Source organism: Cyphellophora europaea (genome assembly GCF_000365145.1).
Source record: "Cyphellophora europaea CBS 101466 unplaced genomic scaffold supercont1.8, whole genome shotgun sequence".
Lineage (NCBI taxonomy): Eukaryota > Fungi > Ascomycota > Eurotiomycetes > Chaetothyriales > Cyphellophoraceae > Cyphellophora > Cyphellophora europaea.
Genome location: NW_008481814.1, coordinates 935,527 through 954,973, shown reverse-complemented (window position 1 = coordinate 954,973; position 19,447 = coordinate 935,527). Strand labels below are relative to the sequence as shown.

The 19,447-nt window shown below is 55.2% G+C and overlaps 8 protein-coding genes across 8 annotated transcripts; 5 read left to right on the top strand and 3 right to left on the bottom strand.

Annotated features, from left to right (window-relative positions):
* Nucleotides 1-115: 115 nt before the first annotated feature.
* On the bottom strand, nucleotides 116-1,363 carry HMPREF1541_08156 (uncharacterized protein; the record flags this gene model as incomplete). Its single annotated transcript, XM_008722476.1, has 2 exons — nucleotides 116-418; nucleotides 557-1,363. 2 exons carry the CDS (start codon nucleotides 1,361-1,363, stop codon nucleotides 116-118), a joined length of 1,110 nt encoding a protein of 369 aa, XP_008720698.1.
* A 692-nt stretch (nucleotides 1,364-2,055) lies between these two features.
* On the top strand, nucleotides 2,056-2,897 carry HMPREF1541_08155 (uncharacterized protein; the record flags this gene model as incomplete). Its single annotated transcript, XM_008722475.1, has 2 exons — nucleotides 2,056-2,611; nucleotides 2,668-2,897. 2 exons carry the CDS (start codon nucleotides 2,056-2,058, stop codon nucleotides 2,895-2,897), a joined length of 786 nt encoding a protein of 261 aa, XP_008720697.1.
* Nucleotides 2,898-6,966: 4,069 nt separating this feature from the next.
* HMPREF1541_08154 (uncharacterized protein) lies at nucleotides 6,967-8,526 on the top strand (the record flags this gene model as incomplete). Its single annotated transcript, XM_008722474.1, has 1 exon — nucleotides 6,967-8,526. The coding sequence occupies one exon, from the start codon at nucleotides 6,967-6,969 to the stop codon at nucleotides 8,524-8,526; it is 1,560 nt and encodes a 519-aa protein (XP_008720696.1).
* Nucleotides 8,527-9,078: 552 nt separating this feature from the next.
* Nucleotides 9,079-10,687, top strand: HMPREF1541_08153 (uncharacterized protein; the record flags this gene model as incomplete). The annotated part of the gene is made up of 4 exons (XM_008722473.1): nucleotides 9,079-9,133; nucleotides 9,183-9,227; nucleotides 9,279-9,562; nucleotides 9,611-10,687. The coding sequence occupies 4 exons, from the start codon at nucleotides 9,079-9,081 to the stop codon at nucleotides 10,685-10,687; spliced, it is 1,461 nt and encodes a 486-aa protein (XP_008720695.1).
* Nucleotides 10,688-12,896: 2,209 nt separating this feature from the next.
* On the top strand, nucleotides 12,897-13,241 carry HMPREF1541_08152 (uncharacterized protein; the record flags this gene model as incomplete). Its single annotated transcript, XM_008722472.1, has 1 exon — nucleotides 12,897-13,241. One exon carries the CDS (start codon nucleotides 12,897-12,899, stop codon nucleotides 13,239-13,241), a length of 345 nt encoding a protein of 114 aa, XP_008720694.1.
* A 724-nt stretch (nucleotides 13,242-13,965) lies between these two features.
* On the top strand, nucleotides 13,966-15,453 carry HMPREF1541_08151 (uncharacterized protein; the record flags this gene model as incomplete). Its single annotated transcript, XM_008722471.1, has 1 exon — nucleotides 13,966-15,453. One exon carries the CDS (start codon nucleotides 13,966-13,968, stop codon nucleotides 15,451-15,453), a length of 1,488 nt encoding a protein of 495 aa, XP_008720693.1.
* A 36-nt stretch (nucleotides 15,454-15,489) lies between these two features.
* HMPREF1541_08150 (uncharacterized protein) lies at nucleotides 15,490-16,467 on the bottom strand (the record flags this gene model as incomplete). The annotated part of the gene is made up of 1 exon (XM_008722470.1): nucleotides 15,490-16,467. The coding sequence occupies one exon, from the start codon at nucleotides 16,465-16,467 to the stop codon at nucleotides 15,490-15,492; it is 978 nt and encodes a 325-aa protein (XP_008720692.1).
* Nucleotides 16,468-17,241: 774 nt separating this feature from the next.
* HMPREF1541_08149 (uncharacterized protein) lies at nucleotides 17,242-19,430 on the bottom strand (the record flags this gene model as incomplete). The annotated part of the gene is made up of 3 exons (XM_008722469.1): nucleotides 17,242-17,958; nucleotides 18,012-19,202; nucleotides 19,254-19,430. 3 exons carry the CDS (start codon nucleotides 19,428-19,430, stop codon nucleotides 17,242-17,244), a joined length of 2,085 nt encoding a protein of 694 aa, XP_008720691.1.
* Nucleotides 19,431-19,447: the final 17 nt, after the last annotated feature.

Sequence of the window (19,447 nt, the reverse complement as noted above, 5' to 3'; positions counted from 1 at the left end):
ACAGCTGTTCATGTCACCATGATGTTGGTTTGTGAGTAGCAGTGAAGTATGTTCTATCCTCCGGGCCCGACTCTGAAGGCGCGAACACGGTCCAGCCTACAAAGCCACGGCTGATCTACCACTCCCTCTTAGCCTGCTGTCCCAGCAACCATTCGAACCCCTTGACAGTGTCCTTCCAGAACCTCTTACTTTCTTCCAGCAAAGGCCAATTGGTCCAGAACATATGGCCGTAGCCTCCATATACCAGAAGCCGGACATCGGTATTCCAGTCCTCCTCCAAAGCCCTAGCGTACACGATGGCATGATCTCTCAGCGGGTCCAGTCCGCCAGCTTGTATAAAGGCTTTGGCGAGTTTCGGCAGGGATGGATCGTTGTTCGCGCTGTTTGGCGGGTAGAGTGCAGGCGAGAAGGGGGTGATCTGTGTCAAGCATTAGATCTCGGTGGAGCACGGGATAAAAATGCAGTCGCGAATCCGCGATGAGCGGGCAACGAACACTACCACACATCGTGGCTTTGGAATTTGATCCCTTGTCAGAAGGCTGTATAGTATACTTACAAGAGGATCACTGGGGTCTTTAACCTGGCAGACCTCAAAGAGTTTATGGTTTGTCGCCTCGTCCTCACCCGGATCGAGAACTGGATCGACTCGAAGGCTTTGGCTTTGGAACATCTGCTTGAATTTCTCCGGGATCAATTCGGCAGTTGCAATGAATGGCACTCCCAGCCACTGGCCAGTTACAGGGATCGAGAGCTTCTGCTGACGTGCATGATGCGCAAGCACTGCTGACAGGTTGCCGCCTGCACTTGAGCCGCCCAGAATGAGACCTTGCGAAGGGTTGGCTAGACTGTGAAAGGTCTTTGGGGACGAAGCTAGTGCTTCAAGGACGTGATAGCATGACTTGACGCCTATGGGAAATGGATGTTCCGGCGCCAGGAGATACTCGACGTTCAGGACTATGCAGTCGAAGGACGAAGCGAAGAGACGGGCATTATGCTCTTCGTCAGAGATATCGCCTAGCATGAATCCGCCCTCGTGCATGAGCACTATCATTGGCAGTCCAGACGATCTTGCTGCTTCGCCGAGGTCAACAGGCGCATAGACCCGGACTTGGATCTTGCAGTTCTGTGGAGGATAGTCGACGTAGACATCGTTCTCCTCGACGAGATCTGGAATTGCCCCCGGGATCGGGAAATCGGGCCTCCGCGTCTCTAGATGGACGATGCGAGCCTTGCGCATGCCATTCATATCACTGACAACCTCGAACGGGGGTGGCGGGGGATGGGTCTTCATGTGCTCGGTCAGAAGGGATGAAGGAACTCCGAGAGCTACGAGCTCTTCCTGCGTGTATGTCCTCGTCGCCATGTTGGACGATGTGACTCCCCGAGAAGTAGGCAGAGGGTTCAGGGGGGCGTAACCTTGGTTGTCAACGACTGGCGACAAGTACTCACTGATGTACTGCTATCTCGAGATTGCCTCAATATGGATGAGGTGACACAGCGATCCGCCCTGGCACAATCGGAGGGTGTAATTTTCGTTCTCTACGTAGACTTACAAACTTGAAGGGTGAATTCATCAGTGCATGTCATACATAGGTCGATCTCACTTAGGCCCGCCGCGTTGGCTCGCCCAGTGGCTTACCTAATATTGGGCGATGCGCTCGGAGAGCTCCGTGGGACCAGAACGAGCAATGGGCTATGCATGGCAAAGCTCTGAAAGTTGATGCATGCATCGACGACAGTTCTTGACGGCACAGTGTCGGAATCAATACAGTGAGTGTCATGAATAGGCCAGCGGAGGTCGTAGGCGATACGCCGATGCCGTTGATGATCCCCTCAATGGCGTGACCCTGGCTGGGCATTGGGGTGGGGAAGAGTTGGGGTTGTCTCCTGGCTCTTCGGCGCCATTCCGTGTTTCATCGGCTGTATAGCTATGGCCGATCATGCTGCTCTTTAAAGCACGACAACCGTTGGCTCAAGTGCGAATGAGGAATTTGTCTTGATTAGCTTCCTCATACCCGCATCGTTGAGAGAGGGTGCCGGACGCCCTTGGACAGAATGGGCCTGCCATCAGTTATCACACCGACTCTGCTATCAACCATTAGAACTTATCCTCGGCTACCCGCCAACACCTGGTACCTTCTGGCCGCCACCGCCTTATCGACGCTAAACCGGCCAGACGAGATTCCAAAGGTCTTCAGCCATGCTCTCGAGTCAGGAGGCGGCGCAAAGGAAAGCAAACCCTCGCAAGAGGAGCAGCTTCAGATCGCGAGACGAACACGTGAAGCACTAGTGAAGACATCTGCCATCATTGGCCTGCCCAAGACCATCAATGCTCTGTTTGCGCTCAAGGGCGTCACACCTAAGCATCTATTCGACGAACCTCTAGGTTATTCACCGTCCAATAGAGCCGTCGACATATACACGACCCCCACCGCCCAGATTTTGCAGAGGGGGCAGAAGTTTTTCGATAAGGTCTACGGCAAGGTGACTGGACGGGTAATGGGTCAAATGGATCGCAGCGGCACCGAAGACCTCGGGTTACTGGCACGGCTTGAGTATGGATACGTGCTAAGCCCAGTTGGTATTCTCAATGCTCCGGAAACTTCGTACAGTAAGTGTCGCAAGGGCCGTTTCGCGAGTGCAAAGCTTTAGCTAACCGAAAACCAGTGGTTCTGGCCAGCTTGATCCCGCAAGACGTAAACCCTCAACTCAAGGGACATCTCGTTGGAGCTCTGAATAACGGAGCCACCGAAGAAGAAGTTAAGGCGGTTCGTGACGTGGTGATCAAAGTGTGCGAAGCATCCGGCATGAAGATGTTAGATGCCCAGAGCCTAAATGGATGGGGGTGGAGGGAAGAGGTCGCGCCAGTGAAGCTTCCTAAAACATCAAAGCTGTGACCACATTGTGGTGTAGAGGTTCGAAGGGGTGGCCAACCAGATAAGCAGTGCCCGCCAATCGTACGAGATCAAGGTTTAGGGGATTCGGGGAACATGAGCTCCTGCAGATGCCCTCCACGTGATTGCAACGGGAGAGAAATATGTCCAGTCTGATTCATGCTCTTCTAAATGACGACCTTGGCCGACAGCGGCCAGACCGCAGTCGACCTCTGTCGCCTCGCTTGTCAGCAAGCCACAAATTGGCCCAAGCAGGAGCGGCGGTGAAAAGCCCGTATGCTCAGTAGGGCTGCAGAGAAATAAATCCAAGGGTTCAACGTGGCTCTCACGACTTAGTAAGAAAAATGGCCCCTCTTCAGGGCGCGGTATGAGGCACTTCAGACCCCACTCGTACTCGTGTAGTCCGTACATTGAACGAGGTACTGAATTAAAGCAGGGGCCTGCCCTGTTCATGACTGCATTGTGGTCCTGCGACGACACCGGTGTGATGGTACGCACGCCACAATGCATGCCACTGCCTGATCCCAAGCCGGCGACTCGTTCACCTCTTGCAGGGAGGTGAAGAAGGCATGACAAGGAGTTCGGGGACGCCGGTTTTTGGATTGGACCGGCTTTCTCGACACTGTGATGGCTACTCGAGGCAGACTTGGTCTTGGTTTTAGCCTTCACCGAGTGCGAGATCTTAGATTGTGCAGTGCAGTGCTTGACCCCATCTCACAAAGAGGAACCGAGGGCTGGGCAAGTCGAGTCGATGACTCGAGGCGGGAACTTAGCATCACGACCGGACACCACAATTGCCAACTTGGGTAGTTGATGATGTGTATTGATGTGCAAGCGAGGGAGAGAGATGCAACGCTCGCAGGTCCCCGCGATTGCGAAAAGACTGCACTCGCAGACAAAAGTGCGCGGACAACCAACAGGATGCTGCTGGGATCGGGGTGTGTGGAACCGGGAAAACGAGTGTCCGTAGGATCCGCTTTTAGGGCATCTCCATCCGCTATTGGCCACCTGAGCGCACGCTGCTTATGTAGTAGTGCCTCCGGGGGCTCCGTTCTGCCGCTCCGAGCAAGTCGCAGCAGCAGTCAGAGATCCATGCGCAGTATTCTTGGGCCAGCGATGATACTGTGTCATCAGCAACCCCCGTCATACCGCGAGATCTCACTTTCGACTGCGCGTCTCATACGATGCAGGCATATGCCTGCAATCTGACCAGGAACCATTTCATATTGTCCTTTTGACACGTGCTTGACTCAAGTGTAGAGAACGGCCAAGGGATTGAGGAAGTTATTGACGGGGACAGGAAAGTTCCGCGACCCACCAATACGTACTTGGTCAGTCAACAGTTGTTGCTAGATACACACCATCTCGTGCTATTGAGTCCACTTTCCAAACTGTACACGCTCTGGTGGTGTTGACCTGTGCCTGGGACGGCACGTACATCACATGTCGTGCTGTCATCTGCACAGTGGTCTCAAGGTCTTCCAGGTGATGCACATGCATATGCGCATGACAGAGAACAGTAGTTATGATGATTTCTTAGTGGGACGGACCCTGGGATCCACGCCAGGGAAGGTGACGTGCTGTTGCGTCTGAGGACAATCCACCTCTGCATCATCAGAACATCAGACGGTGAGCATGCCCACAAGACTCTTGCCTTACGCCACAGACTATGGCTGTACCGGTGACCACGAAGCTGAAAATAGCATCCGAGTTTTCGTATCATCCAATGAAGTGCGACTGCGCCTCAGTCCCAGCCACGACGTGGCATGCCTGGCAAATCAGCGGAGGTTCGCTTGCACCAAAGATCCCTGGAAAGCTTGGAAAGCGCATCTCCTCCACCGCTCGTTCGAAATTTAACGAAGAGACCAATCAGCTCTCTCATCCACGCCGGGAAGTGGTAGGACGTCCGTACGATACAGTAATGACATCTGACCCCCCCACATCCGCGCCGTCGGACATGCAAAAGAACTTGGTCTGTATCTCGATTCGGTCGCACCTCTGCATGCGATCGGACGGTGATTCGTTGCGGGTGTTGGCGACCCGCTGATGATGGCTGCCAACCTTTGCGCTGTTTGGGTTTAGGCGACTACTTTCGGCAGGTCCTAGCTGGCGACAGTGCACTGCTGCTGCACTTCAGGACGCCGTGGGGCGCGGCAGGCGTAGACCTCCCATACACAGTCAAGAGGCCTTTCATCGACCTTGCATCATTCCCACGTGGCAGCAAGGGGAAGTAGGCACATCCACCTCGTATGCGGCATTCAGGATCCAGGGGTCCTCTCTGCCCCTCTCCCCTGGAAATATTTTGGGAGAAGATTTGGCTTCTTTGCAACACGACCGCCGACTGAGCGATTTCCTACGTAACTGCACTCCATGTTTAGAACTCCGTCACCTGAGAGACCGCCGGCCGTTAAGCTAAGACGGGCCGCAGTCTGGGCTCTCCCGGAGCTCCAGAGCGTTGCTCGAGAAGGCTGGGGGTGGTGTACGGAGGGGGAGAGGGTCACTCTTGCCCATGATCAACCCGTCTGTGCATTCCTCACGAGTGTCAGGCCAACGGGGCTGGGTGGGGACAGACGGGCGCAGCACGAATCAGCGGGCGCCTTAGGGGAGGCCGAAGCCTTCGAGGCTGAGTTTTAGATTACGGAGATTTGAAATGACAGCGGAGCAGCGGATTCCCTGGGCACACCGAAGAAAGCAACACGCTAGCAGGGTGGAGTCCGTAGGGCAGCGTTCAGTCGCTTTCGCTGGGCGGCATTTTGGTTCGACTAAACCTGCACCGTGCACCGCATCACGATGCCATTACTGCGACCCCCGGCCAGGCAATTACTTATGTCTTGATTTCGCCCCTCAGATCGTCCATCATCACAGAAAAGAGGTTGCCTCATCTACACCACATCAAACATCGCCGTCGACACCAACAACGGCCAACACCCCTCTTATCTATATTAGACCTTGGTTGCCCACCCACTGCGAACCCCTCTCTCCGAGTCTCGCCAACCGGAATCGCTTGCTTCCCGCACACCTTCCTTACTTGATCAGGCACCGATCTGCAGCTTCCAGCAAGCCTCCGGCCGAAAACATCCTTCCGCTACTCTAAACGCGAGCTTCAAGTCCAGACTCACACCATCTCGTGTTATCGGATAGCCTGGAGGTGTTCCCCATCTCGCCCAGATCTATCCCAAAGCTTGCCAAAGGTACTCAACGGCCATCTCTGCCCCCCGCACCATCTGCCACTTGATAAATGCCTTGTGCTCCCGTGTCCCTCTAAATGCTCGCACCAAGGCATTTGCGACGCGACTCATATCAACTGCAACACTTCGACTCGATGAACAGCACGTTCCCCAACATGGATTTTGACTGGTCTCAGACCGAGACCTTTGGTCAACTGAATCCTTTTTACCCTTACAATACCCACCAGAAACCCCCGATGACGCGCTCGGCGTCCAACAACAGTGTCTTCGCGGCGCCTGGTCTCATGCCCTCGACCGACTCATCTCGTAGCGCTTCGTCGTCCACCGTTGGATCTCCCTACTCTGGTCCAACGCAAATGGTGTCGCAACCAGACAGCTTCACCACAGAGGCCTATCCGATGCACGGGCTTGGTATGACGCCAGCGATCGTCGGCCAGGACAGCTATCAGCAAGACTACAACCACATGTCCGAAAATGATCTCCTCGGCTACTCTGGCTTCGCCGAAAATGACAAAATGTCGGGCTCTTTTGTGGGTGAGTGTGCCGATCTTTCCTCTTCTCAGCACCGATCATCGACTATTCGCTTGCCAATCTCTCAACCCTCGACTTCTTCTCCTGTCACGCCGCTTTTGAGCTCTACCACTTCACCACAACAATTTGCTGCCAACACCGTGCTTCATACTGCAACCCATACTTCCCCATCACCTCATGCGGTCTTGCGCGCGTCCGTTAGCCCATCAAGTTCGCATGAACCTGTTTTCAAATCCCCCTCCACCCCAGCCTCCGCCTACCCCAGAACGCCCGCAACAACGGTGTCGCCCGTGGATCAGCGACTGCCAGCTCAGCGGCAGCAGCACTTTCAGCCCCATGCGCAACACTCATCTATGGCTTCGCCCAGCGGCCAATTCCAAACCCATTTCTTTGCCCAAAGCAGCGGAAGCTTCATGCCTCCCATCGAATCATCTTGTTGGTTTCCTTACTCCTCTTATTTCGTGTCTTTGTCATCCAAGACTAACGCGAATCTGAACCACGCGCTAACATGTCTCCCAACAGATCCCACACTGATCAATTCGGGCGCATATCCTGAGCCAACCTGGTCGGACATGCAACCCAATAATTTCAACAACCCTGCCTCCCCAGCTGGCTCTGCCCACCACCTGGCTTACCCACACTTCTCACAGCCTGCCTCGCCAGCCTCATCCCAGGCGCAATGGGGTTATCCTGCGCAATTCCAGCAACCGATGCACAATGCGGGATTTGTTCAGCAACCTTACGACATGGGTCGCCGACCGTCGATGCACTCGTTCTCCTCTGTCGCATCCCGCGCCAGCCCCGAATCGGATCTGAATGAGGACGGCGAGAAGCGACGATGCCCCTTTCCGGACTGCGGCAAGGTATTCAAGGATCTGAAGGCGCATATGTTGACCCATCAGTCCGAGAGGCCCGAGAAGTGCCCCATCGCTAGTTGCGAGTACCACATCAAGGGCTTCGCTCGCAAGTACGACAAAAACCGTCATACCCTGACCCATTACAAGGGCACTATGGTCTGCAGCTTTTGCCCCGACACTGGCACCTCGGCTGAAAAGACCTTCAACCGAGCTGATGTCTTCAAGCGCCACCTTACGTCTGTGCATGGCGTAGAGCAGACTCCTCCTAACAGCCGAAAACGGAGCCCAACTGCAGCGCCGAAGAAGGTAGATCCGTACCACCAAGAGAACAGTGGCAAATGCTCCACTTGTCAGGTGATCTTCAACAACGCTCAGGACTTTTACGAGCATCTCGACGACTGTGTTCTCCGCATGGTTCAGCAGGTGGAGCCCAGCGAAGATATCAACGCCTCGCATCTGACAGCCATTGGCAACGACAAGAATGTCCAAGAGACGTTTGATCGCCACATGATTCGGATGGAAGACAACCCCACCAATTTTGAAGGCGACGAAGAGGAAGAAGACGAGGAAGATGATGAGGAGGACGAGGATGACACCTCCTACACTGGTCGAGGCACCAAGTCGGGCGTCAGGTCCAGCAAACCAGCAAACCGCGTGGTTCTCAATGGTGCCATCACTAAGAAGTCCCACAAAAAGGGTCTCACTTGGTCGCAAGGTGGCGTGGCACTGGTTGGCAAAGGCCGCAAGAAGAGAAAGGATTATCCTCCGGCGTGGGGCATGAGCGCCGACAAGATGCGCATGAAGAGGCGGACAACTTGCATTTTCGACGGTCCAAGAAGACTGGCGAAGGACGAGCTCATGCTCAACAATGAGTTTGAGGTTCGTCTACCTCTTCCTGGTGGCCAAGGCTACATCACCGACCTGGACGTTGAGACTCTCAAGAGGGCCGAGGGATTTCTCAATGCTACAGATGCCGAAAAGGGTCCCTGGGACTTTGAGGAGATGGGTCAGCAACAGGTGGACCTGACTGAGCTGATGCGACTGGGTCAAGACTGAGGGTCTTGATGTTATTTACATTTTTGATGCGTTTGAGCGACGAAAAATTTGGGACATGCTAGGGCAGTACTTGAGATACCCATCAAAGCCCTCCAGGACGGCTTGGAACAGCTGTATTGAACAGAATTTAGGAATACCAGAGCGCTGAGCGCCTGTTAATTATCAATACCCTTCGCTGGTAAACTTGGGAAAGTTCTGTTTGCCTTTTACTGCTAGTGGGTAACTCGCCAGGACAAGGGGGTTGCGATGAGGCAACAAGTTCTGGAAGGCTCCCCTTCTTGGGGCTTAAGGCAGAACCCCCGGGCGGTAGACGAGCGCCGCAAGCGCGGGCCACAGGGGCCAGTACGCGCCAAGACTTCAGCCTGGTGAGGGCGCGGGACAGCCTTACACTTTCGCCCGCGTCAACCACCTGCGCGTCTAATCGTCACTCTGTTAGACATACCTCTACACTCGCTTCCGATCCACCGGTGTCGGCATGCGTAGCGCGAGCATTGTGTACTCTTCGCAATAGATTGTGCTTGAGAGAGTAGCCATCGAGTCCCGTGGCCCAAGATGGCAGAAGGCGCGGCCTCTGTCGGGCAGCCGGCCTACTCGATCACCGTCCACGGTATAACATACCGTTCAACCTGCTCGAACTACGACTGACAATCACGCAGAAGCCCCAAAGTTCGACTTGACATCATACATAGCCAACTACAGCGGTTGGTAACTTTCGATCTTTCCTGACGATCTTGCGGCTGATTCTTTGGCAGGCAGAACGGTGTTTAGACGGTTGTACCTCATCGGCGCCTGCTGTCCCCCACTGCGTGAGGAGGCTGCGAAGCTCGCTATCAAGGAAGCCAAGAAGGGCGCAGATGTGCGTAACTTTTACGATGCTGTGGCTCTGCTCCAGGCTGTTCCCGACTACCGCGATACGGAGCGGCTACTAGATACCAGCTGGGCGGTCGACCAGGAGAAGAAGAACACTAAAGAGACTCTACGGCTAGAGAACGAGCTCAAGGGGTATAAGAATAACCTCATCAAAGAGAGCATTCGCGTGAGTTCATGGTGCTGAGATCGAAGCGGCCGAGACTAACTGGTACAGATGGGCAACGAGGACCTTGGTTCTCACTACTACCGCATCGGTGACCTCGTCAACGCTTCCAAGGCGTACTCGCGCATGCGGGACTATTGTACGACTCCTGCCCACATCGCCTCGACTGCTTTCCGCATTATCGCGGTCGCCGTCGAACAACGCAACTGGATGGCCGTCCAGTCGCAGGTGCTCAAGATCCAGAACCTCCAGATGAAGCCAGATGATTCAAGCCGGTATCAAGTCCTCGTTTATCCTACGACTGCTCTGCAGCGCATGTGTGCTGGAGAGTATAAGGATGCCGCCAACTACTTCCTTCAAACGGATCCAGCCATTGGAGATCAGTTCAACCAAACAATGTCCGCCAACGATGTGGCCGTCTATGGCGGTCTTTGCGCCCTCGCCTCTATGTCTCGATCCGAACTGCAGCTGAGGGTTCTCGAGAACGTCACTTTCCGGAATTTCCTCGAGCTCGAGCCTCATATTCGAAGAGCCATCAGCTTTTTCGTGGCTTGCAAGTATACTCAGTGCCTCGAGATTCTGGAATCATATCGCAACGATTACCTGCTCGATCTCTTCCTCCAACCCCATGTGGGCCGCATCTACCGCAAAATCCGCGAGAAGAGCATGGTCCAATACTTCGAGCCCTTTGGCACCGTCAACCTCGACAACATGGAGAGAGTTTTCGGTGAAGCAGCGGTTCGGTCGAATGTCGCCGGAGCTACAAATGGAGATCATCGAATCTCTATGGCACTCATGGATGAGATTATCTCGCTGATCGAGTCCGAAAAGCTCGATGCTCGTCTGGACATTGAGAAGAACCTGCTTGTCGGCCGACAGCCTAATCTCCGGGCCGAGACGTACAAGGAAGCCGAACAGATGCTCGACAAGTTCACCAAAGAAGCGTACCTGAAATTAATGCGTATAAACATGCTCAACGCTGGCCTCGAGACTAGAGCGCCCCCCACCAAGAAGAAAGGGCCTTCATCCGAGTGGGAGGAAGATGCCATGCTGGCTTCGGGGACCGGCAAAGGCATTGACGCCAGTCTAATGCCTGGAGGCCGTTCCTTGCGGAGCGGACCCAAGTAGAGCATGGCACCAGATTGGTGGGCCAATGGCCTCCCAAACGCCAGTCACAAAATCATCGAAGACTAGAAGACTCGGACTGCATAGCGATGGCGTTTACCGACATGCGTCTTTGAACGAGACAACGACAGAGGGCCGCTATGAGAGCATGAACACGAAGCAGCGATAAAATTCCAAGGGTTGGGAGGGGAGAGATGCACCCACGGTAGACCCAGCTACGAACATGATGAGCATACCAGTAGCAAGCGGCAAGGCCGACAAGACCCCAAATTAACGCGATCATCCACATGGTCCATCCGTTGTTTCCCCTCTCCCTCATTCTCCTTGCGGTGTTGACACTGTCCACGCCAAAGGTCTGTCTTTACAAGAACACTCGACCCAACTTACTAGAACAGACTTCGCAGAATAAGCATCAGAGTGAGCATCGCGTGTGCAACAAAAACCTTGTTCCCTGGGATCATGTACGGAGGTATTCAGGCTATCTATCATCCTCCGTCTAGTCTTGCGGAACTTCTGGTCTTTGGGCCTCATGGGGAAGCGGGTGACGCGGCACGGCCTCCTCCATCTTTCGCTCACCTACTGCATCTCTGGTTGCGCTAGTCAGGAGCTCGATAGAGCCGTGTGTGCGCCAGTGACACACAGAGAGAGAGAGAGCCCGGCATCAGTCGACAGAGATAGCGCAACGGCGGGTCGGCTGGGCCTGCTGAATCGGCGCGGGGAAGATCTGCTATCCCAGACGGGGACTTTTTCTGAGCAACGAAGGCTGCTTGCCCCCTAATATGTGGTGTGTAGCAGAGGTGCTTAAGGGCAGGATGTCTGTGGTATGTCCAGCAAGCATTATCCTGCCGGTTACGGAATCAGCGGCAAAAGACGAGAATGGCAAGCGTTTGGGGGCTTTGGGTTGAAACTGACCTTCGGACCTCGCCTAATGAACTGGCCTGCCGTCCCATATACTGTACTACGTACAGACAGACCGTTCACTTCTCCTAAAGCAGATCCTCGGTGGTCCCGATGGTACGGTATACGTAGCGTCAAGCCCGGGTGTCACTAGGTAATCGCTTCAGTGCTTAGTGCTACTACATACGTAAGACGATCTTCGACATGGGTGTCGGTCTGCAGAGTGGCAGAAGATGCATGACTTCTTGTGCTGGGAACGCTCCCGGTCAGGGACCCGCGCCCGCGATTAGGCTTGCCTTTTGGGGGCTGGGCGCCTGGTAGGCCGAAGTTGGGGCGTCTTAGCTGCCGATCGCCTAGGTAGTGTATCGGACGGCCGAGGCGGTGCAACACTATTGCCGTGGCGCGGTGGGTGGCCTAAACACCGGTGTGTTCACCAGTTAAAAAGATTTTTAATATATTGCCCGATAGGGTCAATGGGCAGGGGCGATCTGGCAGTCGGTCGTCCGCGGTGCTGGCCTATTGGTAGCAAGCGAGCTGCCGGCCTACATGGCTAGCTGAGCAGATGCCCCCCCCGGGCCCGCAGTGTGCGAGGCGAGGCTGTGTGCCTGGAGTTTTTAGTAGGTCGGCGGCTGGCAAGGCGCTGCTGTCGCCCGAGACGGTTTACTCGGGCGAGAGCCTCGGTGTGGTTACAGTTAAACCACTCAGAATGATTCTACTTCAACATTCATCTGCTCCCCAGATCGGCAGCAACTGAGCCGGTGCTCAGTCCCCAAATACAGATCTGCCGCCTATGCGGTCCCGTCAGCAGTACAAGTTCGATCTTCGGGGCGCAGGTCGCAGAAAGCCTCTTCTTCAAGTCTAGCCTCACGGAACATCTATCACCTCGCTTAGCATCCCAAGCGTCGCATCGAGCAGGCCACGACGCGACCGCGGCCCCAAGAGTCCGAAGCCCAGGTCTGGCGACTGCCCTCTGTCGGTTCGAACATGTCTGTTCAGAGCCTGACGCTTGGGCGAGGACTTTTGGCGCTGTCGCAGCTTTTCTATAGCGTTGGATCCTTTGTTGCCGGTACGTCAGCATACTAGATGTCGTTGTCGGTGGGGGCTACATTGGTCCGGGGGCCGCGAATCCAACACCCCTGGCTAGACGCAGCCTCGCCTCCTCGCCAGAACTCGATTCAGGGGCAGAGCAACACGTTGCCCGTCCACCGTGTCGCTGCACTGGCAGAGCACCAGACTGACTGCCGCAGACTACAACCACACTCATGTGCTCAACCCGCGCTGGCCGCCCCACGCAAAGTTCCACAATGGACAGACCATGTCCCTCTCCGTCCTACTGGCAGTGACCACGCTCTACATCCTCTTCCGTCCTGTGGCAGGAAGCCTTCCGTCCTCTGCTGCTAGCGAAAGCGTGAAGCATGATCTCCTTCTGAGCTCCTGGATTGGCAGCTTCTACATGCTGGCGGGTCTGAGTGCCATCTGGTATCCTGGCACGGGTTGGCTGGATCCCGAATTCCGAGTGGATGAGAATGTCGACGAGCCGGCGCAGCTGTATGTCTTTGGAGGCGGTTTGGCATTACTGTGGGCTGGATACGCGATTGAGAGGACAAGGCTTGGAAAAGAAGGGCGGAGCACTTTGCGTAGTGAGGTCAAGCAACGGTAGCTGGTCAAGTCAATTTGTTGTCATTCGAAGAAAGTAGACAGCTGCATTGTTGACGCATTGGCCAAGTCCCTTTATTTACAGGATCAGAGTGCCGTAGCTTGAGCATCGTTTCGGACGTATTAGAGAGGTTCGGGTCGTTGCGTCTGGAACTTGATTCCCCTTTATGGTGACCAGATTTCAACTTATCAAGCACTTCGAAGTTTCATATCGATCCAGCATGCGCTGCATCGTATTCATGGCAATGTCGATCATCCACGCAGCGCCGAGGCCGAAACCGAGGACGCGGATGTCGTGTTGCTCCGTGCCCACTGTAGTTACCAGCACCTGCTACTGACTTTCAGCAGTGGCCCGGGCATCGGGGACCGCTGGCAGCAACAAGCCGCCTCGCGGTCTCTCGCCTCCGATGAAGGCCGAGCATGGCCAGATTGCCTTTTACTGGAACTCGAGAAATGTCAGCTAAGCTGTGTGGTGTCAAGCTACTTCCTCTAGATCAGAACTCGTATCAATCGAGGCACGGTTGGTAGAATGTGATAGGTCGTCGCTCTCCGGCCAATAAACTCGAGCTCCGCGCGGAGTTATGGTTGGCAAGACCGAGCACCGTGAGAGCTGACATACTCTTGACAGAGGATGCGCTTCGATCCAATGCGTCGTACTCAAACCTCCTGGTCCAGCCCCAAAGAAAGCATCGAAGATCAATACACACCTAGCTTAGCTACGGATCACCATGTCCAACACTATTCTCCTCAGCAACGGGACTCTCCTGCTCCACGAGGCTGATGACAGTGTCAGGGCCGCAGCTAACACCGACATCCTCATCCAAAACGATCGAATTGCATCCATTGGAACTAACCTCGACGTACCTTCGAATGCTAGAACAATTAATTGCACAGGAAAGATCCTCTCCCCAGGATTCATTGACACCCACCACCACCTCTGGCAAACTCAGCTGAAGGGCCGTCATGCAGATCAGGAGCTCCTCGCCTATATGGCCTCTGGCAACATGCAGGGGTTCAACTACCAACCGCAAGACATGTTCTACGGCCAGCTCTCCGGTGCTCTCGAAGCGTTGGATGCCGGCACAACTTTCGTTCTCGACCACTCACATGGATCATATACTGCCGAGCATGCACAGAAGGTCATGGACGCGACTGTTGCAAGTGGAATTCGCGCTGTTGTCGCTGTGAGCCCCGCGATTCGGATCGAGCAATGGACGAAAGAAACCGTGGTGCCGAATATGGATGTCTGGCCTGACTACATCATTGGAAAGGTCGGTGAGTGGAGCAAAAAAGGCGGCAAGGAAGGTATCGACGGGCGAGTCAGTGCAGGCCTAGGCTTCGATCTTTTCTTCCTACCAAAAGAGATGATTCAAGGCATATGGGCGCAGACCCAGCAGTTGGGTGCCAAACTCATCACCAGTCACGTCTGCAGAAATGCCGTTTTCGGCTTGGCCTCGACTGTACAGATCCTTCAGAGCTATGACTTACTCAAAGGTCCCCAGCGAGGCGGTATCAAGTGGGTGGCCAGCCATGCCAACGGTCTGGAGAGAGCGGATCTCGAGCTCATGGCTAAGGAAGGACAGTACTTGAGCACCACTCCAGAGACGGAAGCACAGATGGGACTCGGCTCGCTCAACGCGTTTGAGCCTGGCATCAAGGCGTCCATAGGGGTCGACTGCCACGCGAACAACAGCTCGAGCATCTTGATCCAGGCGCGGACAGCACTGCAGCTCAAACGCCAGGAAACCAACCAGAAGGTATTGGACCGGGGTGGAAGTCCGAAGACGATTCGTGCAACGACCCAGGAAGCCTTCAACCTGGCTACCATCGAGGGAGCACGCGCTGTGGGCATGGAGGACGATATTGGGAGCCTCGCTGTGGGCAAAAAGGCCGACATCGTCATTTTTGATTACGATAACAGTGTCAGCATGTTGTGCGCCGGCGACTACGATCCCTTGGTCGCCGTACTCAGGCACAGCGATACTAAAGACATCGAGACGGTGATCGTCAACGGTGTGGTTCGCAAGGAGAACGGTAAGCTGCTTGATGTGGAGATTGCTGGAAAGAAGACTTCGTGGAAAGAAGTGGCCGGGAAGACACGGGAGTCACAAGCCGAAGTACTCAAGAGGGCGGTGAGTGTGAGCTACCAGGCAGCTGAAGGCATGTTGAAGCAAATGTGGCACATCGATGACAACAAGCTGTTCGGTGTGGACTGAATTTCACAGCAGGTGATTGCCATACATATGCAAATACTATAACTTGCTCCTCCCCTCACGCATCTTGACGCTGTCAACTCTCCTCCCCTCGTCATCCTGCTCCTCCACCTCGAGCGCCGGGAACGTCCTCGGCATGATCCTCCTAGGCTTCGCGCCCTCAACGACATTATACCGGTCAAAATCGTCCTCCCCCCACCCCCTCTCCCTCAACCAATCCTCGTCCACCAACAACCGGCCGTTCACCACCGCCGTCTCGGCCCTCAAGATCTCCAGCACCGCATCCCCATAGATCTCCGGCTTCCTCAGGTCCCTCCTCACATCCTGATCCGCTCTCACCGCCCGCTCCGTCGCCGCGCTCTCAATACTCGCCCCCGGCCACAAACTCGTAATACTCAGGCCCTTCCCCTCCTCGCCCATCCTCTGAAAATCCATCGCCAACCCCTTCGTCAACACACTCATGCCCACCTTCCCGACCGCGTACGCCGTCTTCCCGCGGAAGAAGCGCGAGTAAATCGGCGGGCTCACGACGACGACACGCCCACGGTTGCCCTGACGCGCCATGAAATGCGGCAGCGCGGCCGCGACCGCCGCGTACAGGCCCTCCGGGTTGACGCGCTGCATGAGCTGGAACCGCTTCAGCGGCGTCGTCGCCACGGCCGACCACCAGATGGCGCCCGAGTTGTAGATCAGCACGTCGAGCGAGCCCAGGCGGGAGACGGTCTCGTCGACCAGCGCCGTCACGGCGGCGGTGTCGCGCACGTCGCAGGGCAGGGCGAGCGCCGTGTGGCCCAGCTCGCGGATCTCGCGCACGACCGTGTTGATGGTGGATTGTGGGGAGTTGGGGTCCGGCGGGAACTGGGCAGCCGGGATGGCGGAGGCGTCGGATGTGGTCTTGGCGGAGACGACGACGGTGTAGTGTGCTTGTGCGAGGGAGAGGGCGAGTTGGCGCCCGATGCCCCGGGAGGCGCCGATTATGAGCGCGACGGGCTGCTTGGGGGGGTTGGTGGTCGCCATGGTGAACGGGGGATGGAGGGTGTTGGCTAATGGTGTGATGCACTTCGGTATAAGAACACCTCGGGAGTCGAGCAGGCCTGAGGGCAGTCGAGCATCCCCAATATAAAGAATCGGGGACTCATACTCTATCGTAGTGAGGAAGTTGGAAAGTTAGACGCTGCCCTGGGGTTCAGTAATCGTAAGGCCTTGGCGATCGATCGCGTTGCCTCGGCTAGTGAAGGAACAAGGCAATAGAAGAGTAATCACTGGGGCCGACGAAATCGAAGGGAGGCCTCCCCGTACTCAAGAGGAAAGACTTTCAGCTATGACCGCGTGTGAGTCCAAGGAGGCCTCCCGTCGATTTCGTCGACCTTTGGTGAGTGAAGGGTCACGGCTTCAAGTGGCCAAATCATCAGGACAGTCCACCCAGGGGTCGACAAACCCGACGGGAGGGCGCCTCGGACTCATATCAGACCACGTCCAAAAGCCTCTGATATGGGCCCGGGGGAGCCCTCCCGTTGTTTTGTCGACCTTTGGTCAATAATCAAAGTCACGGCCGCAGGTGACTAAATCTTGCGGAAGAGAATCGAAGCAGAGATTTTTAAGGCAACGAGGCAGTCCCCGCGCCCAAACAGTCAATATTCAAAGGCATTCACTGCCTGGATGTGCCCATGCTACCCAGGGAAAAGGCCTTCGCTATGCAATTCACGGATCATATCGTGAAACTCGACGCCTGATGAACGCCTTGCCGTGCTCGTAATCCGCCTCCCAACCGGGATTCACTATCTAAACCCTTCACTTCTTCTCAAACATTGACGGAACTTTGACGCCACCGTACATTCCGAAGTCCTTATCGATATCCTTGAGCAACTTCAGTGCGTTGCGGGCGCGAAGGTAGGGGAGCGGAGCCTTAGCCTCACGCAGGCCGACGCCCGGCTCCAGAGCGCCATGGATGTCGGTGTCTCGGGCCGCCTCAGGGTCAAAGCGTGCCGGAAGGGGCATGAGCTTCTTCAACACCTCAAAAGCTGCGAGGGTACAACCAAATTGGGGCGAGGAACGGACAATTCGTGCCGGGCCTCCTTTGAAGAACGCCTTGGGGCCCTCGGACTTGAGCACCTTGCGGAAGCAGTCGACGAGACCGGTGTAGGTTGCGTCACCCTTGCGGGCTTCGACTTGGAGGCGCGTCTTAATGACATCGGCTGGAGTGGTGAGATAGGCGGCAGGAATACCAGCAATAGCGCCGGCCACCATTAGCTGCAGGACACCGATTTCTTTACCATCGACGCCGTCGCCAAAGAGGTCGGACTTCAGGTGGGCGTAGGCGGGAAAGTAGATCATCGAGAACGGGACGTCACGGAGCAGACAAGCGGCGGCACCCTTGTAGAGGCCCACAATACCCAAGTTCTTGACGATCCACATGGCAGAGCGTCTGGGAACGGCGTCAGACTTCTTGGCGAGCTCTCCTTGCACTTGAAGACGAATCTTGACAATCTCGAGGGGGTTGGTGAAGATCTAGAGGCTGTTAGCAAAGGAAGTGACCAGCATATGTTGAGGGAAGAACTTACCACTTGACAGGCACCAGCAGTACCACCGGCAACCATCTCTAGCGGAACAGGTATCCGACCTGTCTCCTTGTTGGTGAAAGAGAGTCGCAGCATTTCGTTGGTCGTCAACTTGATGGCCTTTTCGGGGGCGACACCGACTAATTGAGGCGGTAGACCAGCGTAGAGACCACGGAAACCTTCATTACGGATGATCTTCTGGAAGCAGTCGATAGAGTTGTTGTAGAGACGCTGACCAGGGCCAACGACACGCTGGTTCTGCATTCTGGTCTTGACCAAGTCGATGGGATACACAACGAAGGCACCAAATGCACCGGAAATCGAACCGAGGACGAACTTGTGTGCAGACTTGACTGCGCCGTTAAGAAAGTTGGTCAGGCCAGAGGCAGCCTCTTCAGTCTTCTCGGAGAAACCTGAGAGGCGTGGACCGAGCTGGAAGGACGCATCAAGGACTTTTGTGAAGTCCCAGATGCTTAAGCGGCCGGATGGATTGTCGAGACTAGCGAAATGGAAGAGAATGTCGGCTTCCAGAGGAGTGTATTGTGACCAACGAGTGACTCTCTGAGCCTCTTCAAGGAAACCGGCCTTGTCAATTCGACCATCGGACGACTTTCGGGTGGCGTTGCGGATGATAAGATCAAGAAGATCCATTTCTCTCGTGATGTTGAGGAATGCGCGAATGACAGGATAGGAGATGTTGGCTCCGTTCTGGATGTTGCAGAGCGTCGGTAGGTTCTCGAGAATATGGTCTGACAGCTTGTGACTCTGGTTCTCTCTGATGATAGCAGCGAATTGATCGGGAGTGATGAGACCGTCCTTGTCGCTGTCGTAGTGCTGGAAGGCTTGTCGAATACGCTCACCCTGCAGGCCTCGAAGCATCTGTGCAAATTGTTCGTAGGTCATAGCATGACGGGCACCTTTCGCGCCAAAGTAGAGACTCGCCCAAGGTCCGTTGAAGTCAAAGGCCAAGCTGTTCTTGCCACGCTGCTCGTTGTAAATGCGCTGCAGGTCTTCGACATTTACCAAACCAGTGTTGTTGACATCGAAGAGTCGGAAGCACATCAAGTATTCGGCTGCGTCGGGCTTTAACAGGGTATTATTGAAGACAGCGTACTCGTCCTGAGTGATACGACCAGCGCCGCGACGATCTGCGACTAGGAAGAGTGCGCCATACTGTGCGCGGGGAATCTTGTGCTGCGGCGTGTCAACTTCAGTCAGACTATATCATTGTGGTTCGTCACTCACGTAGTCTTCATCAGGAGGTGCAATAGCATCAATGAAAGCTTCTCTGTCCATGTACAGCTCGCCTTTGTCATCGCTCTTAGCATGTTGCAACCAGTTGTTGCGAACTTCCGCAGACATCTCGGCAGGCTTGGTGTAGCCTACGAGAGTCTCTTTCACGCTCTCCGTAACCGTCGCCATGATGTCAGAGGTAATGT